Source organism: Zosterops lateralis (genome assembly GCF_965231275.1).
Source record: "Zosterops lateralis genome assembly, chromosome: 3".
Classification (NCBI taxonomy): Eukaryota; Metazoa; Chordata; class Aves; order Passeriformes; family Zosteropidae; genus Zosterops; species Zosterops lateralis.
The window spans coordinates 89263674-89282774 of record NC_139764.1 but is presented as its reverse complement, the minus strand read 5'-3'; the positions used below and the strand labels follow the sequence as shown (position 1 = coordinate 89282774).

General features: G+C 35.9%; 1 protein-coding gene across 2 annotated transcripts in view; it reads right to left on the bottom strand.

Moving 5' to 3' along the window:
• BMP5 (bone morphogenetic protein 5) overlaps positions 1–17558 on the bottom strand; it is a gene marked incomplete at its 3' end in the record, with an annotated part of 55454 nt that extends 37896 nt beyond the window's left edge. For both annotated transcript variants that reach the window (XM_083857856.1, XM_083857857.1), the window contains exon 1: positions 16901–17558. In XM_083857856.1, coding sequence (XP_083713982.1) covers positions 16901–17384 — 484 coding nt within the window. In that variant the 5' untranslated portion in view covers positions 17385–17558. The remainder of the gene's footprint in view (positions 1–16900) is intronic.
• Between the last annotated feature and the right edge of the window lie 1543 nt (positions 17559–19101).

Genomic DNA, 19101 nt, shown 5'->3' with positions numbered 1-19101 from the left:
GCACCTTGGAAGAAGGGGCAGGAAATCAGAAGGACTACAAGGATGTCATGAGGTTATGCAGAGAAAATTAGAAGAGGCAAAGCCCAACTATAATGTAATCTGGGCACTGCCTTAAAACACAATAAAAAGGTTACTGTAAATACAGTAACAAATGGAGTGCTAAGGAGAATTTCTGTTCTGTTGGATGTGGGGAAAAAAGAAAGGATGAAGAAAAGGCTGAGGTACTTCTTTGTTTCACTGTTTAATAGAGCTGGACCAGTCCTGTGCCAGCTCCCTGAGGTTGAAGACAGCTACAGGGAGCAGAATGAAGCCCTCAAAGTGGTGGACTGGTCAGTGAATGTTTAATACTTGGAGTCAATGATCTTAAAGGCCTTTCCCAATATAAATGATTCTATGATTCTGTGATATCTTACATAAAAAATGTAGGCAGAGGTTGAAAATAGGAGTCCCCAAAATTACATTCCACACATACCCTATCTTAGACATGAAAGTCATTGTCAGAAACTTAATCTACGTTCAGATCCCCTTCCAGCTGGAGAAAAGCTATTTCCTTTATCAGTGAGGATTTTGCTTAATTAGAAAGGGCAAGTCTGGAACTTTTTTTTCATTGCAACAGTTCTGATTTTTAAATACTGATTTATTGCAGTACTCTTTATTTGAGTTTCTCTGCATTTGTTGTTATTATTACCTTGGTTGTATTTAAAGTAAATATATTTACAGATGTGGTTTTGAAATAATGATATAAATTACTTTCACATGAAATATACTTTCTTTTCAAAACACAAAGAATAAAGTTTGATCAGTCATATGCAGAAGCTACATATACTGCTGTAAGTTTAGGGCTATTTCACTAAATTCTTTATTTTTAAGTCAGCTACTGACATCAATGAGCAACATTTTCCTATTTTGTTTACCAGAATTAGAGGCAGTTTGAAAATTGATGAAATACTGTGCAGTTAGTGGCAATTTTAATAAATGAAATACAATTTATCGAATCCAAATTTTTAGTGATAGAACATTCTTTCTATAAATGAACAGATTTAATGAACTGTATGAATTGCATAATAATTCAAATCAAAATAAAGTCAATGAAAAAAACCTTCAACAATGGCAGCAGAATCTAGAGCAAGAAGGAAAAGAGAAAGCATAATAACAAAATCAAGCGAACAAAAAAATCCATTGCCTGTCTTTTTTGAAGCAAATATTTCACTTCTTGGTTTTCTTTCTTTAACCCTTAAAAATGCATTTCAGTATCTCATACTTTATAGAAAAAGAAAATGTTAGAATATAATAATGCATTTTAACCAAGCACTTAGTATTACATCTTTTGAGAACGTTCTTCTATTATTGAAATATTCATTTCTTCATTTTGTTATTGTAGCCAATGAGATCTCATAGATTCTTGCCAATTAACAAAACACACATTTCAAAAACTCCAAATAGTGTAAAGACTAAAATATTATTAAGGTGGACTTCCAAATTATATGATTTCTACTTTCTAATCCCCTCAAAATGAGCATGCAATGTTTTCACTTTATCATGTAAATAAAGAAAGTTATATACCCATGCTGGAATATAAGTGAATATGTAAAAGGATTAGTCTCTCTCTCTTTTTTTTTTTTTTTTTTTTTTTTTTTAATGAATTATTGTAAGAATTGGAACCCAGTTAATAGTTAAAAGCTTCCAGCATTCACCATGAGAAGGAAAGAGTTCCCAGAAACCATGTAACAGTGCCTGCCAGCAACCTCTATAAGCAGATACCTAAAGAAATGCCTCAATCAAAGAGGCATAACTGGGCTTGGCTTTCTCACACATAATCTCCCAGGTAATCTGGACACTATGAGATTACCCATGATACCTTCCTGTTACTTTACATTAAAATATGGAGTGAAATAGAAGTTTTAATGAAATTGCTGGTCTTCATTCAATAGCCAATGTTTTGTTAAAAATTTCATTGCTAAACATGTGTTATTCATTCAATTTACTCTTCTTCCAAGTCAAATGCACTTGCTTAACAAGTCAAAACAAGTGCTGCACTGCAGCCGGTCCAATAATAATTAAATGCTGGAAGGCTTTCAGTTGTTGATACAAAATAAGTGGGAGAGCAACACCCTGCTTTTCTTATGCTGCTTTAAACCCGGCCAGTACTAGAGGAGAAGTAGACAAAGAGATCAAGTTTTAGAAGTGAACAGAACTTTGAGAGTCTAAGTTTGGGTATTATCACAATCCTAACACAAAAGATAGTTGGCAACTTGACATCTCAAAATCTCCTTTTTCTGATGGTTTTGACAGTATAATGCACTGTATCTTCCAACCTCACAAATGCAAACCTTTCACTCCAGTTGCTCAGCTGTAGCACGAAGCACAACAAAAGATACAACTGGACATATGTGCAATTTCATCTTTAATAAGTAAGGACCCTGCTGTTTCTTTATTGTTTTAAGGCACACTGTATTACAAAGGCATTCCAATCACAAATACATGTGTTAACCTAAATCTTCTAGATTTCTGATTGCATTCAATTTCATCTAGTGATAAATCTTGAAAAATTCAGCAAAGATCCCTCTATTACATAGTTCTATTACGTAATGCATAGATAAATTAACTAATCCTTACACCACCAAACCTCAGGTTGCTAATTTTGTCTGCTATTTTCAATGATGTCTATTTTGCCTCACCTTTGGCAAAGCCAGTAAATTTTGATACCATCTGACAGTAGACTTCCATTTTTTTTTTCTTACATTTAATTTTGTTTTTCTATAATCACGGATCATCACAAAGAAAACTAACAATTATTGCCAGGTTTCTGACTATGTGTGAAAGTCAGGATGTCAGATCAACACAACCTCAAGGTTAACAAATGACAGAAAAAAAGATCCCCCTTGGGTTCAACTGCAACTGAATAGAAACAAAAGTTATACCTCTGGGATCCAATGGTCAGAAAATAGGTGTAAGTTATAACTGTTTTGACACTGTAAAAGTATACAGATGGAACATAACTTCTGAGGAGGGTGAAAGGGCATATATCATCATAGGGCAACTAGCAGGGGAGGAAAAGCTAAACATTAAAGTGCACTCTATCTTCTCACATCTTCTTAGTTTCTGCTCATGTTAACCCTCTGCTCACTTCCAGCCAGAGGTGGCAAGTCACTCTACCATTTACCATTCATGCATGTTGTCTAATAAACTCCATCTATTTTCTTCTGTGAAATTTGTTGGAAATGCCTCCATGGAAGTTGTGTCTGCAGAGCAAACTGGATATGACTGGATAGGCAATATTTTCTGCTCACTCTGTGCTCACATCTGAGCATTTTAATATTAATACCATACCCATTAAACACTGACCAAACATTCCATAAAAACAGCCCAGCTGTAAAAGGATAAGAAAGGAAGCCCTCAAGAACATCTATCTCATTTAGAGAGTAAAAGTCTTCTTTACATATAAGAAATCAAAAAATTTCTGTAGACTATATGATAGACAGGATATTAAATACAGTTGCAAAAAATAACTGCACACAGGCTGTGTAATTAGTTATTATGTTAGCTTAGCTCAAATAAAATCAGAAGTCTTCTGATTTATACTTTGGTTGCACAAATGTACATTGGGCTAATCACTATACTGAGTCATCACCTTAAAATTGAAAATGTAGGGAGACTAAATGTCATATTTTATACTCTGTTGGCCCTTGTTTTGAAGGTTTGTCCTGCACACTCTTGCTGTTGGCCACCAAGGAGAGCCTAAGCAGCGGTGCTGAGGAACAGAGCAATGGGACCAGAAGCACAGCAGGGGCACGCCCTCAGAGACACTACAGTGGAGGCAAGCAGGAGGAAGATGAGGAGGAAGACCAGACAGGAGACTGGCCAGGGGTAGTGAGGAATGGCACTTTCAGACACCAGGTTTTAACAGCCAGTTTGGGACCTGGCTGTGGTTTTAATAGCTTGTTAATACTGATTCAAAATGTACCCTCTCCTCAGCAGTTCTGTCAGTCTAATCTGACCATGATTTATTCTCACAAAGATAATTTCACCCCCACATGGAATAAGTCCCCTCAACAAGAAGGAAAAATATTGTGGTTGTTTTTTTTTTTTCCCTGAACAAAGTTTAAAACTTACCAAAGTTAATGATCATTTTGACCCTCTTTCTGGGCAGAAACTGACTGACTGTTAGTGGATAAAATACCTCTGGGTTAGCCATCTAGAATTACACCTGCACTGACAAAGGAAGGGAAAAATAACCTTCACAAACCACGTGAAGAGCTCAGATTAGCTCCAGGTAACATGACAGTAGGTCATGATCCCTCATGGTAGGTTCTTTTGTACTTGGGGAGAAAGACACAGGAGCCTCAAAATGACATAACAAGCAAGCAAATAATTTCCAAAGTAGAAGGAGAAAGAGTATGACATTTTGAGCATACAGTACTGTTCATCCAACAATTGTCTGATGCAAGATCATCACTCCTATCCAAAAACCCCAATGATTGATGTCAATGTATATGAGAAGAGTAAGGCACCCCTTCTTTGTAGTTACTCTGTCACAGAGTCACAGAGGGGCTGCAGTTGGAGGGGACATGAGAAGGTCATCTGCTCCTAGAGCTGCTTGCCCAGGACTGTGGACATGGTTGCAATATTTCTGCATTTTCAGTGAGAGGGAAACTGAAGACTACACCTGAGACTGCATTCCTCATATTCCTTACAGAGTTACTTACAAACACAATACCCAAGTTGATTGTAGAGGTATCTACAATCACACTAGAGATGTAACACTTCTCTGGAATAGCAAAGGCAATCTCCTGGAGCTTGTACTCTGCTGGGGTGATGTGCTCCACACAAAATTTGTGAACAGAAGGTAAGAATGAGCAGGGAGTGGGAACCTGGCCTGCAACCTTTTTGGTACAAGACCACTAAGAATATTTCACATGCATGTTGCAGCAGCTGATCAGCCTTAGCCTTTGCCCACACTTGCGCTAAACCTGTGTTTCCACTAGATTTGGAGTGACAACTGCTCTAATCTTTGGGGATAGGCTTAGTTTTTTTATGAAGTAAAATCCCATTTGTCAATCTGGAAGTATCACAGTTTCATCTTTTGGAGACACTTTCATTCCCATTTTGATTAAAACGTGCTCCTTACCTGCAGACAAGGAGAAGCAGCATGATTTATGGGAGTCTCTGGTAAATCTCAGTGATATAATGATGTAATGTTAGTGATATGTTAATAAAAGAAATTTCATTATTGTACAGCAGCAGATAGTAATGTAAACCCAGCACAAACAGTTCATAACTTGTTTGGAAGCTGTGCCCATAGAGCCAAGATTTCACTTCATGAGTGTGCCTGTGTACCAATTCCAGTTGAGTGGTGAACACCTTTTAGACAAGGTCTCCTGTGCACACACGTGCTAATAAACACATCTTTTGTATTTTGCATTTATAAGGAATACATACAAATACGGAGGAGGAAGAACACAACTGCAGGGAAATCAGAATAATGGCAATATGATGTTAATCTTAACGACATTACTCTCTCCATTCTTACCCAATGAATTGCAGCATGAACTTGAACTATTTCACCTCAAGATTAGCTCAGTTGTCCAGAGTACGGTGCTAATATGACCAAGGCTGGGGTTTCAGTCCCCATATGGGCAATTCGCTTAAGAGTTGCACTTGATCCTCATGAGTCCCTTTCAACTATGAATACTCTGTGATCTGTATCTTAGAATTTACTCCACAGCATCAATTGCCTCTGGATTTTGCATTAATACATACCTATATTTCTATACAAAAATATATAAGTACACATATTTTATAAAATTGTAAATATATTAAGATATACTTACTTAAATTAAAAAATTTGATATATCTAAAAATTATTATCCTTGTAAATGTGTTCTCATTATTATATACAGCCTCATTAAACATGATTATTAATTCAATAGTTGAAGAAATTATGAAAAAAAATTACCTTTTGAAGAACCATAGTTGATAGCTATAGGATATAATATAGAAGATAACCAAAGAACTAAAGGAAAGAAATAAATTTGTTCTGAAATAATAAGTAATTGCAAACTACTGTCATATACAATACTGTATAGTGTCAAATTATACCTCTCAAAATTCTGAAAAAGAAACCGATCCTTCCTGAAAGTCATCATATTTAATTGTATATTTTCTATTGCTTAACACCCAAGAGGATTTAAAAACTGTGACCTTTTGAATATATTAGTATGACATCCAGCAAATCTGTGTTTTATTTTTAGTCATATAGGCTTGTAATTTAAATCAATACACAAAAAAAATGTAACTATGTAAAAGCACTTGTGTTTAGTTGAACTATAGGTTTAACCTTTGGTACATGAAAGACAGTACAGAGTTTTAGCTTTCACAATAGTGTTCAGTTCACAGTGACAATCATGGGCAGTACTGCATCAGCCGAAGTGCTCACAGCACAGCCCTAAGTTGCTTATCTTTTTTATCTAGAATTTGACCCATGCCGGATGATAAACCATTGCTATAAAGCCATAATGATGTGAAGTTAACCACTACAATCAATTTTTTGTGGCACTTCATTCTACAATAAATCTATTTATTGCTGTTGTAATAAAACAAAATCAAAGATGTATTCTTTTGCCTTGCCTTAAAATTTTGGGAGTAGATTTTCACCTGGTAATGATAATTTTATAGCTTGTATACACTTTTTCCTTCATGTGTTTTAGGAAATCAAGTATACTACAAATTTGTGGAAAGTAAGCTATGGAATAACAACAGAAAAAGAAATATATATCATCCCTAGTGAGAAGTGATATGGTCAATGCCATGTGTTTCAAAAGCCATTGACTATATGAAAACCACTGTTAAATACAAAGTGCTTGAAATAGCTTTCTGAGCCTTTAGAATGACCATTTTAAAGAACTGCAGCTCTTTCTAGATGTTGATTTGTTTTCATTTTTGTTTTTCTGCAGCTGCCGGGGATAATTGCTTCCCTTTAATGAAACCTTAAATGTTCTCATAAATCATCAATGCACAAAAAAATCTTGTAGAAACGAGATTATACAAGTCTTGAAAACCCATGGGAACTGGGAATTCTATGGAAGCATAAGAAACTGTGAAATTTTGGAAAACTACAGAGATAATATTTATGGAAACAGAGGCTACTGTCTTTTATATCATTAGATGTGAACTTCAGCCCTTGCAGTACTGTTAATATCTCACTCCTTTCTTGATCTCTTTGGAGAAACAGCCAAGATGTTAGTCAGATAGGAGAAGTCCTTCTCAGAACAAAATAAAATTAAAAAAAAAAAAAGTGTGATTTTATTCAAAGAAGTACCAACGATCCTAAATGGAAAAGGACTGGTTTAAGGATCTAATTTTTGCCATCGACTGGACAAGCCACAGCTCTTATTATTCTCACTACAAGATTACTCAGCACCTCATACCACTGAAAATTGCTGCTGTTTTAGTCTTCAGGTCTTTGGAGCAGATCCATAAACTCTCCTCCTTATTTCAAAATGTTACAACAGGATGTAATTAAGTACAATTAACAAGGAGGTCAAATGGTCATCTGATAAACACTGGTCCAAACAGGCAGCTTGAAAGGTCAGGGCCGCTAAAGCCACATAGTATTGATGGGAAAGAATATTATGATTTAAGGGGGAAAAAATTCCAGTGACTAAAACTGAAGAGATTTACATGCTTTCTATATTACATACACAAAGCCATGCACACAGACTGATATGCATGCACACATGACTCAGAGAGACACAAGCCTATATTCTGAGAACAAGAGCTAAGTTAGCCACACTTCCTCTCTTTATTACACCAAAACACAAATCTCAGTTTTGGTGCTTAAATTCCAGTGCCTCTTTTTCATTTTCATTATTTTGTAATCTGTCTATTTTAAGAACAGAAAACTTGTTGCCCTTGTAGGAGAGTATTTTAGTCCTTTCTAAAATAACATTTGAGATCACCATGATGAAATGCAAGGTGTTGTGAGGCTTTTAGAAGCAAAGTATTTTAGGGAGCACACAGCCAGAGTAAAACAAAGATTCACAAGAAGAAAGCTATACCAACTGCAAATCTGCAACTTCAAAGAATGACAATGCACAGAAGAGAAAATGAAAGCAGGAGTATTTGCCCATCCTCATTTTATGGACTAGAAAACAGAAGTACACGGTTCTCATTCTCTATCTGCAGCTCTTCAGGATTTTTCTATTAGATTGCTCTGACATTTCACTCTCTGACTTGGCTGGGGGTGGGAATGACTCACTGCAAAACCTTTGCACACATTTAATTTTCATGTATGAGGCAGCAAGGTAACCTGGTCAGGAGCAGCAGATTAACCTTCGGGATCACTAGCACGTTATGACTTGTAGTTTTTTGACAAATATTCCAGCTGAGCTAATCTTGGGAACAACCTCCCCAGAGCTATGTTCCTTCTGGACCTCCACCATCATAAATCATCCCAAAGACTACAGCTGCTGTGGGCTTGTACACTGGGCTTGGGCTTGCTTCCATAGCCATATCATCCACACTACTGTTCTCTCACTCTTTCAGTTTTTCAGATAGAAAACTGTGCCACCAGAATCCTGTGGCTCTAGGGACCGGATGCCATCAGATACCATCTGCCCAATACCCCAGAATCAGAGTCCCTGCTCATTCAGTGTCCCTGCTCCTTCTTTTTCTCAGACCTAGAACAAAACAGAACACATCTTTTTTCAGAATTTCATTCTTTGTTAGAACAGAATTTAACACCTCTACACCCAAAAATGTTGCCATTCACAATTGAAAAAGTCCAATAAAATCAGTTTTTAAAATTATTTTGCAGTATCGTATAGGTACATACCCCATGTGTATTTCCCCTCCATTTTTAAAAAAATAAATGTTTTAAATGGATATGCCTAGCCAAATTGCTCTTAATCGACAATAATTACTCTGGAATAGCGGTACAGCATAACAGATCATATTAATTTAACTTCATCAATTTGGCTACAGTCAAATACCTATGAATTAACACAACAATAATTTCATCTAATTGACCCAGTCAACAAAGGGATATAATTACAGAATCATCGCAGTTGCAAAAGACCTTAAGGTTCTCATGGAGTCTGAATAAGTAATATTGTTGAGCCAGGTAAAGATAAACCTTATAGAAATTTCAGTTGTTCAGATTTCTTCCTCATCCTGATTCTCCTTGAAAAAGAGAATTACGTGGAATTTTGCTTCTGCTAAGTAACTAGTTATTAGCTACAGGTGCATATCATGAACGAGCACTAGCTCTCCTGGTTAGTCTTCTAGGTTCTGACTCATTAATGATTTTTGCCTCAGTTTGCCTTGAATTACACTGGGAAAAAAGGTAGTACCACATTTTGGTGAGGTACCACATGTGTCCCATGTATCATATGTGTATTGAGTGGTATAGTAGTGATTAATAAAGCCAGGTTCTTGATCTATTGCACCACAATAATTTCTCAAAAAGAGCTGGGAACTAAACACTTAAATGCATCTCTCAATAATTGAGAAATTTCTGAGTGGAGAGATGAGCTATAAAATCTTTCCTGTTCTACTTATATTACAGTTGTATTTTGTAGAGAAACAAATTGATAATTCAGTACAAAACACAAACCAGCTCTTGCTTGGTATACCCCACCCACAAACTTAAATAATGTAGTTGTCAGGGTTGACAAGTTCTGCCTGCTGTAGCATTTCTGTGTTTTATAGGAAATTTTAACCAGGGGTGTTATTTTAAGAGATGAGCAAATGGGGAAACCCCATGGCCTAGCCAATAAATATGAACTTTAGGTGCAATGGAGCACTCATAAATATGACTCAGAACAAGGGGATTCATTGTTTCTCCTGACCCCTCTTAGCTGCTTCTCTGATCTCAACCTCTGTGTGCGTCATGGCAGCCCTCATCCTTTAACCTGCGGTTTTTAAAAGCAGCTCCTAAGTTATTTATGGCTGCAAATGTTAGTAGCCCGTCTGTGTACTCCCGGCACACACATACCGGAGGGTGGGGGGAGCTGCATTTTGTTTTGCAAGGATGAAAAGTTTTGCCTGGGAAGCCAAGTGCCTGGGGAGGCTGAGGTAGCTGCTCTTCCGCAAGGGAATCAGAGGAAAAGTGCTCCCTTCACCTTCAAGTTTCACTCAGAGAAGAAACCCACACCTGCACTCATTTTGCATTTCTTCTGTACACTGTGTATCTTTATCATGCTCTTTGCTTTTCTTCATCTGCATTCACCTTCTCCCTACCACGATGAACTTCCACTTTTGTAATTCTACTGGCATAGGAAATGCTCTCAGTGCTGCAACATCACCCTCCGCATGAGGCAGAGAGGAGTAGGGCTAAATCTTCCATCAGTTTCTGCAGAGACTGTTTCTCTGTTGTGAACCTTTCCCATGCCCAGCAGGTCTGCATCCAGCCCTGCACGTTGGTTGTTGCCTACTGAGAAGAGAGAGGTCCTCCTTCTAAAGCCCAGCCTGTGCTTTGCCGTTTTCTGTCATGCCTGCTCTCATTCCTTCTGTCTCCATCTCCCACTCTGTCGCCTGGCTTCACCACTTCTCAGCCTTTAATCCCTTCTACAGCCAAATGCCACTGACATAAAACTAAAGTTCAGTGACCCTGCCTAGGCAGCAGGGGTTAGAGACAAGGGAAAGGACAAGGAGGAGAGGATAGGGAAAAGTGTGGGAAATAATTAAAAAGTCTGGTAGCAGCCAGAGCTCTCCTGAAGCCCTGGGGAGCCTTTCTTTTGCTGGAGGCTGCAATTGGCACTTCATAAACTGTTCATTCTCAGCTATGTGGAAACACCAGATGACACCTAGAATGATCAGACTGCAATCAATCAATTTTTTCCAAATTGTATTAGTTTGTGGGCCTATGAAAGCAAGCTGAAAGGAACTACTGTGGCTAAAAAGAAAAGAAAAAGTAACTGCCTCTGTCATAATTACCCCCATAAGTTAGGCAGTAAGTAGGCAGGTAGCCATGGTAAAATTCTTTGCATAATTTAACATTCAGAGAAAATAATAATAGGAGCAGTAAGTGCAAAGTTGTCCAGTTATCTAAGAAAACAACGCAGAGTTTAGGGAGAGAACCAAGAGACTCTCCATCCAATCCATAGCAGGATTCCTTCCCTAATACTCTCCACACAGAGATGTCTCCACAAGCCTTCCTCTTTCTCTTTCATGGTTAGCCAGAATCACTGCCAGATTGTGTTTTCCTGGGAAAATATGCACTGTACAATACATACAATCCCCAAAACCCCACCCAAAGTCTGTGTTTAGTCTGGAAAGGAACACTTTCTAAAGAAGAAGCGGAACTGGGTCAGCCATTCTTCCCAATGGGAAAAATATTAATAATAATATACATTTTTATATATCCATACCTATACATAGCTTTTCACCATGCACGTCTAACCATCTGCTAAATCAGTTTCTCTTTAGTTATCTGCAATTTCTTTCAAACCTGTCGGCAAGGAGAGTCAGACAGTTTTATACCCCAGTTAATGGAGAGCTTGACATTTCTTTGGCTGGGTAGATACAATAATTTACTTGGATTTAAAGTGTTAACTTTGGCATAAAAATTAATTGACGGTTATAAAAACATTATTTTGATGATATTTATGGATCACACAGACCTATTTTGAGGTAGAGCTATATAGTTCTTAAGATCCATATAACATGAGAGATTTCAAAAGAAATATAAAATATTTCTATATAAAACAACAAACGCAGTGTAATTCAAAAAAGGGATAAGGAGAATATTTCTTGCTAAATCTAAAAGCAATCTCTAAAACCTGCTTTGTCATTGCACAAAAATTGGCTAAAATTCTAATGAATTGCTAGTATTGGATGAGCATTTTAAACTCATGTCATCCTGTGAGTAAAGTCCTTTTGTTCTAGAAACAAATAAAATTCTTTTGCCAAGAGTTGTCTTAATATTTAATTTGATCTTAGAAAACTATTTCATAATTCATGGTTATTTCTAATGCCCGACTGTATCAGGTCACAAGAAATTCATTCCATTCACTGACTGGGTGACAAAACTTTAATAAAGGGAAAAAAAGTCTTAGGATTTCAAGATGTCAAGTGATGTCTACTTCGGATGAAAATTAAGTGAGTCCTGCTTGATCCAATTTGCTCCAAATGTTATGTAAAACAGTGAAAAATGGCACCTTATTGTCTTGGGGTTGCCATTGAATAAAAGCTTCACAAACATTTTCTCTTTTTTTTTCTCAGTATTGATCCAATTGCACAATTAAAGACATGGGGTCTATTTGCTGTTTAACAAGTTTTATCTCTATAACAGCATCCCTCTGTTCAAGGCAAGATAATAGCGCTCTTTCCATCACTTCAGCTAAGGCTGTGTCAATATTTTTATTAGAAGGCTGCGTTTATATACTAAAATTGTACCACAGCCAAAGAAATTCACGTACGGTTAAAATTAAGACAGCAACCTCTGAAATCCTGTGGAAAAGAAAGAAACTGTGCTCATTCCTAAGCTTTTGGAGAGAAGTTAATGATCCTGAGACTTTTTTGCCTGTATCCTTCAAACCCCTTCCTCAGCTCCTGGCATTTTATAGCTTAGCACTCCATATTCCTCGCTGATGATATGTTAGCTGTGAGTGGAAGGTTGTAGAAACCGAATTAGTTTAATTTAAGAAACGAGCTACTATGTATGCTCAGGATCTGATTGCAGTAAGGAATCCTTTCTTTTTCATGCGTAACAAAAATATATTTGTACAGGTATTTGGTGTGGATTGACGTACTATAGGTTTCTCAAAGTAGCTGTAAAATTTGTTCTATGCCATGTTAGCATTCTCCAATGAATACAATGGGCTATAAATCTTTTGAATTTATGTATTTGCTTAATGATTCAGGTTTTAAAGAAGAATATAATCTGTAAAACAGTGTTCAAAGTTGGGATAGAGATGCTGGAGAAATATCAACAGTTGTCTGTGCCTCAGACAAAATTTCCATTGATTTCAGTGTCTGGTTTGACAACTGAACACAGCGCGTGCGGTTTAAAATTATTCTAAGATTGTGCAATCATTCCCATTGTCTGTGAAGATGAAAAAATGGGGCATACTATTTTACTGTTTTCTGGGGTGTACTGTTCACTTTAAAAATCTCAGCAATTACTATATCCTTCTTAGCACGTGTATGTCAGGATCTTCACATTCAAGTGTTTGAAATTAATTTTATATGCTAAAAAAGAAGACATAACAGAAAACCACAAAAGCAAATATATATCCCCCATTTTATGAAAGGTTCATATCAATTAACAGGAAAATATGAAGAAAGAAAATAGATTTGCTTCACAAATGAAACAATCTGTTAGGAGAAAAATTAACACCTTGTAAAAAATTAAAATACTGATCTTTTGAATGGCATGAGAAAGAACACCTAAGTACGGCGGATTTAATGATGGTAATGGAAAAATCAGTATTTGAAACATTTAAATATACTTTACAAAAGTTCTGCTGTTTTTTCAAGCCTCATCCATGTAAATCTATTTTATTCAATACCCCTCCTTTTGTAAAAGGTGAAGAGTGGGAACACTAACATCAATCTTTAAAAAGTCCTTCTCTAGCTAGATTTTGAGTGAACAAAAAGTGACTTGGACTGCGTAAGTATTATTTGCCTATTCTCTGGGGAACAGGGTATCCTATATATGTCATTTTGGGAGACCAGCCAAAAAGAAGATGCCAGAACTCTAAAGAGTCGGGGCTTTACAATAATATAATAAAATATTATAATAGGATAAAAAAACATTCAGTCAGGAAAAAAAAATCTGAATTTGAAGGTGATATAATCAGATCTTTGAAAACCCCAATGTGTTTAGTGGAGGATTTATTCTTTGACTGCTGGACCAAACCCAATTAACTCCTCTGTTACACTCATCAATATTTATGGAGAGTTGCCAATGTACACAATCTTATACAAAACACAGGACAAGACATAGTCTCTGTCCTGTTGTATCTTTCAAGAAAGAAAGAGATGGAAATTCTGATATAAATTCCAGTAGAAAGAACAGGTATTTACAATTTTAACTTCAGGAGAAATAAATGCATTCTTATTTTTCTCCCTGATTGCTTGATAGAATTTTGATTGAAATTAGAAATTTATTTTCTAAATTTGTTTTTGAAAATGAGGTATTTGCAGCTCTGACAGGTTGAGGTTTTAATCAAAATTAGCATATAAACTTAAATTTTTATTCTTTAATATAAAATTATTTGCTTTTGTCTATTTTTCTTTACTTTTTAATCTCATTCAGTCTTATCAATTCTTATGCTTAATAATTTCTATCCAATATCTCAGCTACATATTTCTTGTTTCAATATATACATCTTAACTGGTACAACTATATACAAAATTTTCAATTTAAAACATCATGATGATTAATAGAGTTTTATAATTACATATTATGTAATTAATGGTGTGCAAGTATGAACATGGTGAATACTATTTTCAGAGCAGATTTATTTAATGTAAGTTGACTGGGGCTTCAATTCTAAATCCATTTGAGTTATTACTGTGCTGCATTAGCATTTATTGATTTTAAGGTACAGCATTAGCATTCACTTATCACTGCATATTTTTCCCCATTCTCCATTAAAAGAGCTTGCCCTCATCTGTCACAATCTCATACTGAATAAATCAAATAAAATGATTACTTGTTTCCATGATTTATTTCATTTTTATGTTAATTATACTGAAACATTACATTGTTTAATAAAAATGTTGAAGTTAATCTATATTGGTCATCAATATTTTTTATGCATTTTACACTGTGGATTGTGTGATATACCACAATGTCCAACTTGTATGGAAGGGTATTTAAAGTGAATTAGGATTTAAACTAACTTAGAGCTGAGACACATTTTAACTTTTCAGATGCCAAATTAAACTTGATATTTACACAGTACTTTGTTATAGGCAAATGGCATCTATTAATATTAATCACTAGAAAAATACAGCATCTTAGTCCCAGTTTTCACAGTTTTGAAACATAAGATAAGCTTTAGCTTCTCAGAATTATTTTCTTAAGACAGCACTGGCATCTAAAAAACCAAGACAAATATTAGAAAATTCCTACCCAAGGTACAACACTCAGGGGAAACCTGAGTTCTTCAAGAGAAGATTTTTGTCTGGGAAAGCACAGTAGGATCAGCCAAGGACATATGTGACACTGAAACTTCAAAGACTTCTGCTCATTCACTACAAGAAGTACTATTGTAATCAAAGACATTTCTGAAATCAAAGCCTAGGTTCCATGTAAATAGTCCTCAGGAACGCTGATGGAATGGACCCTGATATATTTTACAGAGGGTACTTCTCAGGACACACAAGGAGAATTTTTGCAGGATCGGTGCCTTGACTTATGCTAAGGATAAGAACATTTTTGATTTTTCTGTTTAACTTTGCTATTTTAAATTCAGCTGACTCCAGATACTCTGGGTAAATCAAGGCACACAATGTTAATTTAAAAGTAATACATGAGCAATATACAACTGTTTCTTAATGATAAGGAGCACGTATTCTGAAAACAGATTTCATTTCTTTCCTAACCTGCTATTTCCGGAGCAAAAGCAACAAGCAAATGTATTTAGAGGTGTGGACATCTGTTACTCTTAAGGAAAAATACCTCAGACTTGAACACCTCCTTGTCAGCCAAATAATTGATGAAAAGTGATTTTGTTATTACGGCAAATAAACTCTAGATTGTAACTTTCCCAGAATTTCAGTATTTGGAGTATTCATATTTACTGAAAACCTGGTAGACAAAAAGGTATAGAATGTGTGTGTTAAAATGAAGGTATTTTGGAATATGCAGCACTGTTAGAAAGTTTCTAAAGTATTACCCTGGAAAACAAGAGTGCATCAGAATTTGTACCAGCTTATTATGAAACTTCAAGTTTTCAGTTAAATCTCTTGCTATTCAGGTCCAGTGAGAAGTGGCTTTTTTAGCCAAATTTATGAGTCCTGCAGCATTTGAAATACTTATAAAAATACTAAATTAATTTCATGAATTATTTACATCTTTCTAGATAAGTTTTAAGTTGCATTTTAGTAAAGAAATCTGTAACTGGGTTTTTTTTCTACAATGTAACTGGCAAGCATGTTTATTATACTCAGAAGCCAATATAATTTAGTTTTATCAGGTTTTGTATCTGAATTTATATAATTTTCAAAAGCATTCCTTGCTTGCATGTTTCTAGTGTTTAATACTCTACTTGTCATTTAATTTATTTATGACAGAGAAAATAAAAACCATTGTAGATTCTGAGCACCATAGCAGTATAATAAAACACAGCCTGTTGCTATTAAATAGAAATAACAAAGCAACAGCAACAGATTATTTAAAATCCAGCCATCCAACTGAAAAGATAATAAAACTCTCAAACTCTGACTCTTAACAAAAGAAAAATACCCCACTAAATAACCTATGAATCTTTTTTTTTAATGGTTTAACTTTTCCCTTTTCATACCTTTCTAGCTTTAAAATATTAACAACTGATGTTTGTTCATATGTAAGCTTTAAGGAAAACACTGAGGGAAATAACTGAGCAATAGGCATAAGTGTTTGATTTTTAGAGATTTTTTTTAAAAAGGAGTTAGTTGGCCTAAGGCTAGAATTTTCATTACATCAATGAAAGAAAGAAAACAGAAGCCAGCAGAGGGAAGTTATAGAAACTGACTTTATATAAACAGTGAGAAAAATCTTTTTTCCACGGCCACCTACAATGTAGCTACTTTACCATCCGTATGATTTTTCTTTTACCAGTGGCACAGCAGCCTGGGCCCCATCCTGCCGTTTTAGGACAGGTTACAGTTTGGCCGAGAGGTTTGCCCTTCACAAGATCAGACTAACAGTTTTTCAGAGAGAGCAAAAACAAAAAATATTTCCACCTACCTAAATTGACAAAGCTCATGACCATGTCAGCATCATTCAGAAAGTTGGTGTCGTGCAGGCTGGCTAAGGGAGGATTCTGTGTGGTCAGGGGGGTCATGCGAGATAATTGTATTCTCCTCGAATATCCATTTGGAGAAGCAGGGTATCCTTTCCGTATCCCTCTGCTCTCCCCTGCCATTGATCCCTTTAGTGAATACTCCAGCTCCTCAGAATCCTCTTCATTTGTCATGGCATTATACAGGTCCAGCATGAAAAGGGGTGCAGAAGAAGCCTGCTTTCCTGGTGAAAATGGTCTGGGTCTGTGAGGTAAACCCAGGATAGAGAGAATCTCTCTCTGAATCTCCCTTCTCTCATGGTTCCGCAGCCTCCTGTAAATAAAACTTGAATGGACATGATTGTCTCCTAAACCTCCCTGTGCGTGACCCACCAGAACCCAGCAATTCCAGAGCAAGCCCACGAAAGCTTTGAGCACAGTTAGGTTCATCTTTGAAAAGAAAAAGAACAAGTTAAAAAAAAAAAACCAACAAACTTTTCTCCTACTTGTTCTGGGTTCCTATGAGGTCTGCTTTCCCAGTAGCTGAAAAACAAAATTTACCTATTCTTCATGTCAATGTCATCTCTAATCGTAACATCGTAATATCTTTGGTGATTCCTCTCCCCCCACCCTGTTTAAATATTATGGAATGTGTCAGGTTGCAGTTATTTCTAAGAAAGCTGAAATTCAGACTTCCAATTTTCCAGTGTTGTTATCATTTTTTCTGCATTTATGGAGCAGAAGACCAGTATTTTGTCAGCTGACCTAGGCATTCCTATATAAACCTTAGATAACCAGGTCTTTGGTGGGGAGCTGTATTAGCAAGAGATGTTCTTCTGACACATTGTAGTTCCCAGAGTTATCTTCCCTCGTTATTCTGAGTTCTTCGTACACCTTGCGCTCTTCCCAAGATAAAATCCTGAGTCACAGATTTGTCTTGATCTGTACCTTGGTGGTGTAACACATATTTGTCCAGCAGCCTGGAGATAACTTTAACATCTTTTGAATCGCTTGAGTGTAAAGTAATTCTAAAGCATGTACTAATCAAATTAATGTGTTGCCATGAATTTACTTGCAAAAAATAACCTTCTGTAAATCCATTCAACTCTTTTCAGCTTCTGAACTGTTATTTCCAACTGTAGCAGGCACAAATATAGCAGCTCTCTTCAAGAGAGATCTAAAGACTAATGTAAGCACAACCCTGCTGGGAAAGAAGAGGCTTCTCATTGTAATTTGAAACGGGTATAGCGAAAAAGTCCTTAACCCTTCTCTTGCCAGATAGAGCTTTAAAGCTCTCCCTCGTCTCTCCAATTTACAGTAATATACCTAATTTTGGCCATTGGCTGTTTTTTTTCTTAACAGCTTGCACAATCAATTATAAATTTAACAATTTTAGGATATATAGATGGCATAATATGGAAGCTCTTGTGAGCCTCCTTACAAGTCTGTGGTTTAGTAAACCTGCGTAGGAAATTTTCATAACAGACAAAAATAGCATCTCACTAAATCAAGAAAAGTTTATGTGTTATGCAAATTTAGCAAACAAAGGTGACCTTTTTAGTAAACTCTGTAGGAAATTTTGTCAGTAAGGCTTGATTCACTCTTTTCTAGAAATGGGAATGTTGGGAATGCAAGCTGAATGAAAACAAATTTATTCAGCAAGCAAGATTTCAAATTGTGCACAGCCAATGCTGTAATTATGGTTATAGCCACATCTTTCATAAACTGTAATTTGCAATGATAATTTATTCAAAGAATATTTTTACTCATAAATTGCTATACTACTTTTCACAGTAAATATGAAAAGCTAAGATTTAATCCCATAGCCTGTTATTAACTCACGAAGGAAAAAGTATAACTGAAGAAATAAGAATATTAAATAGATTTTAAAGCTGCTGCCCATGAAGTTAAGGTTTAGTGTAGAATTTTTTGACAGCCAATAGCTGGTATTTTCCCCTTGCTAAAACAAAATCACTGTGTCAAATTTCATACTGCTCAGATTATTGGTGGTCATTTTCCTTGCTGCTAAAATTTGCCTTTAGCCTTCAGGAGACTTTACTTTGATGTAGAAAAAAGGGACAAAAAGGGTTTTCTGTCAACATGAAGTTAAGGCAAAAACTAGGTATATAAAATCCGTCCCTTTGGATTTTCCTTTACATGACACCTA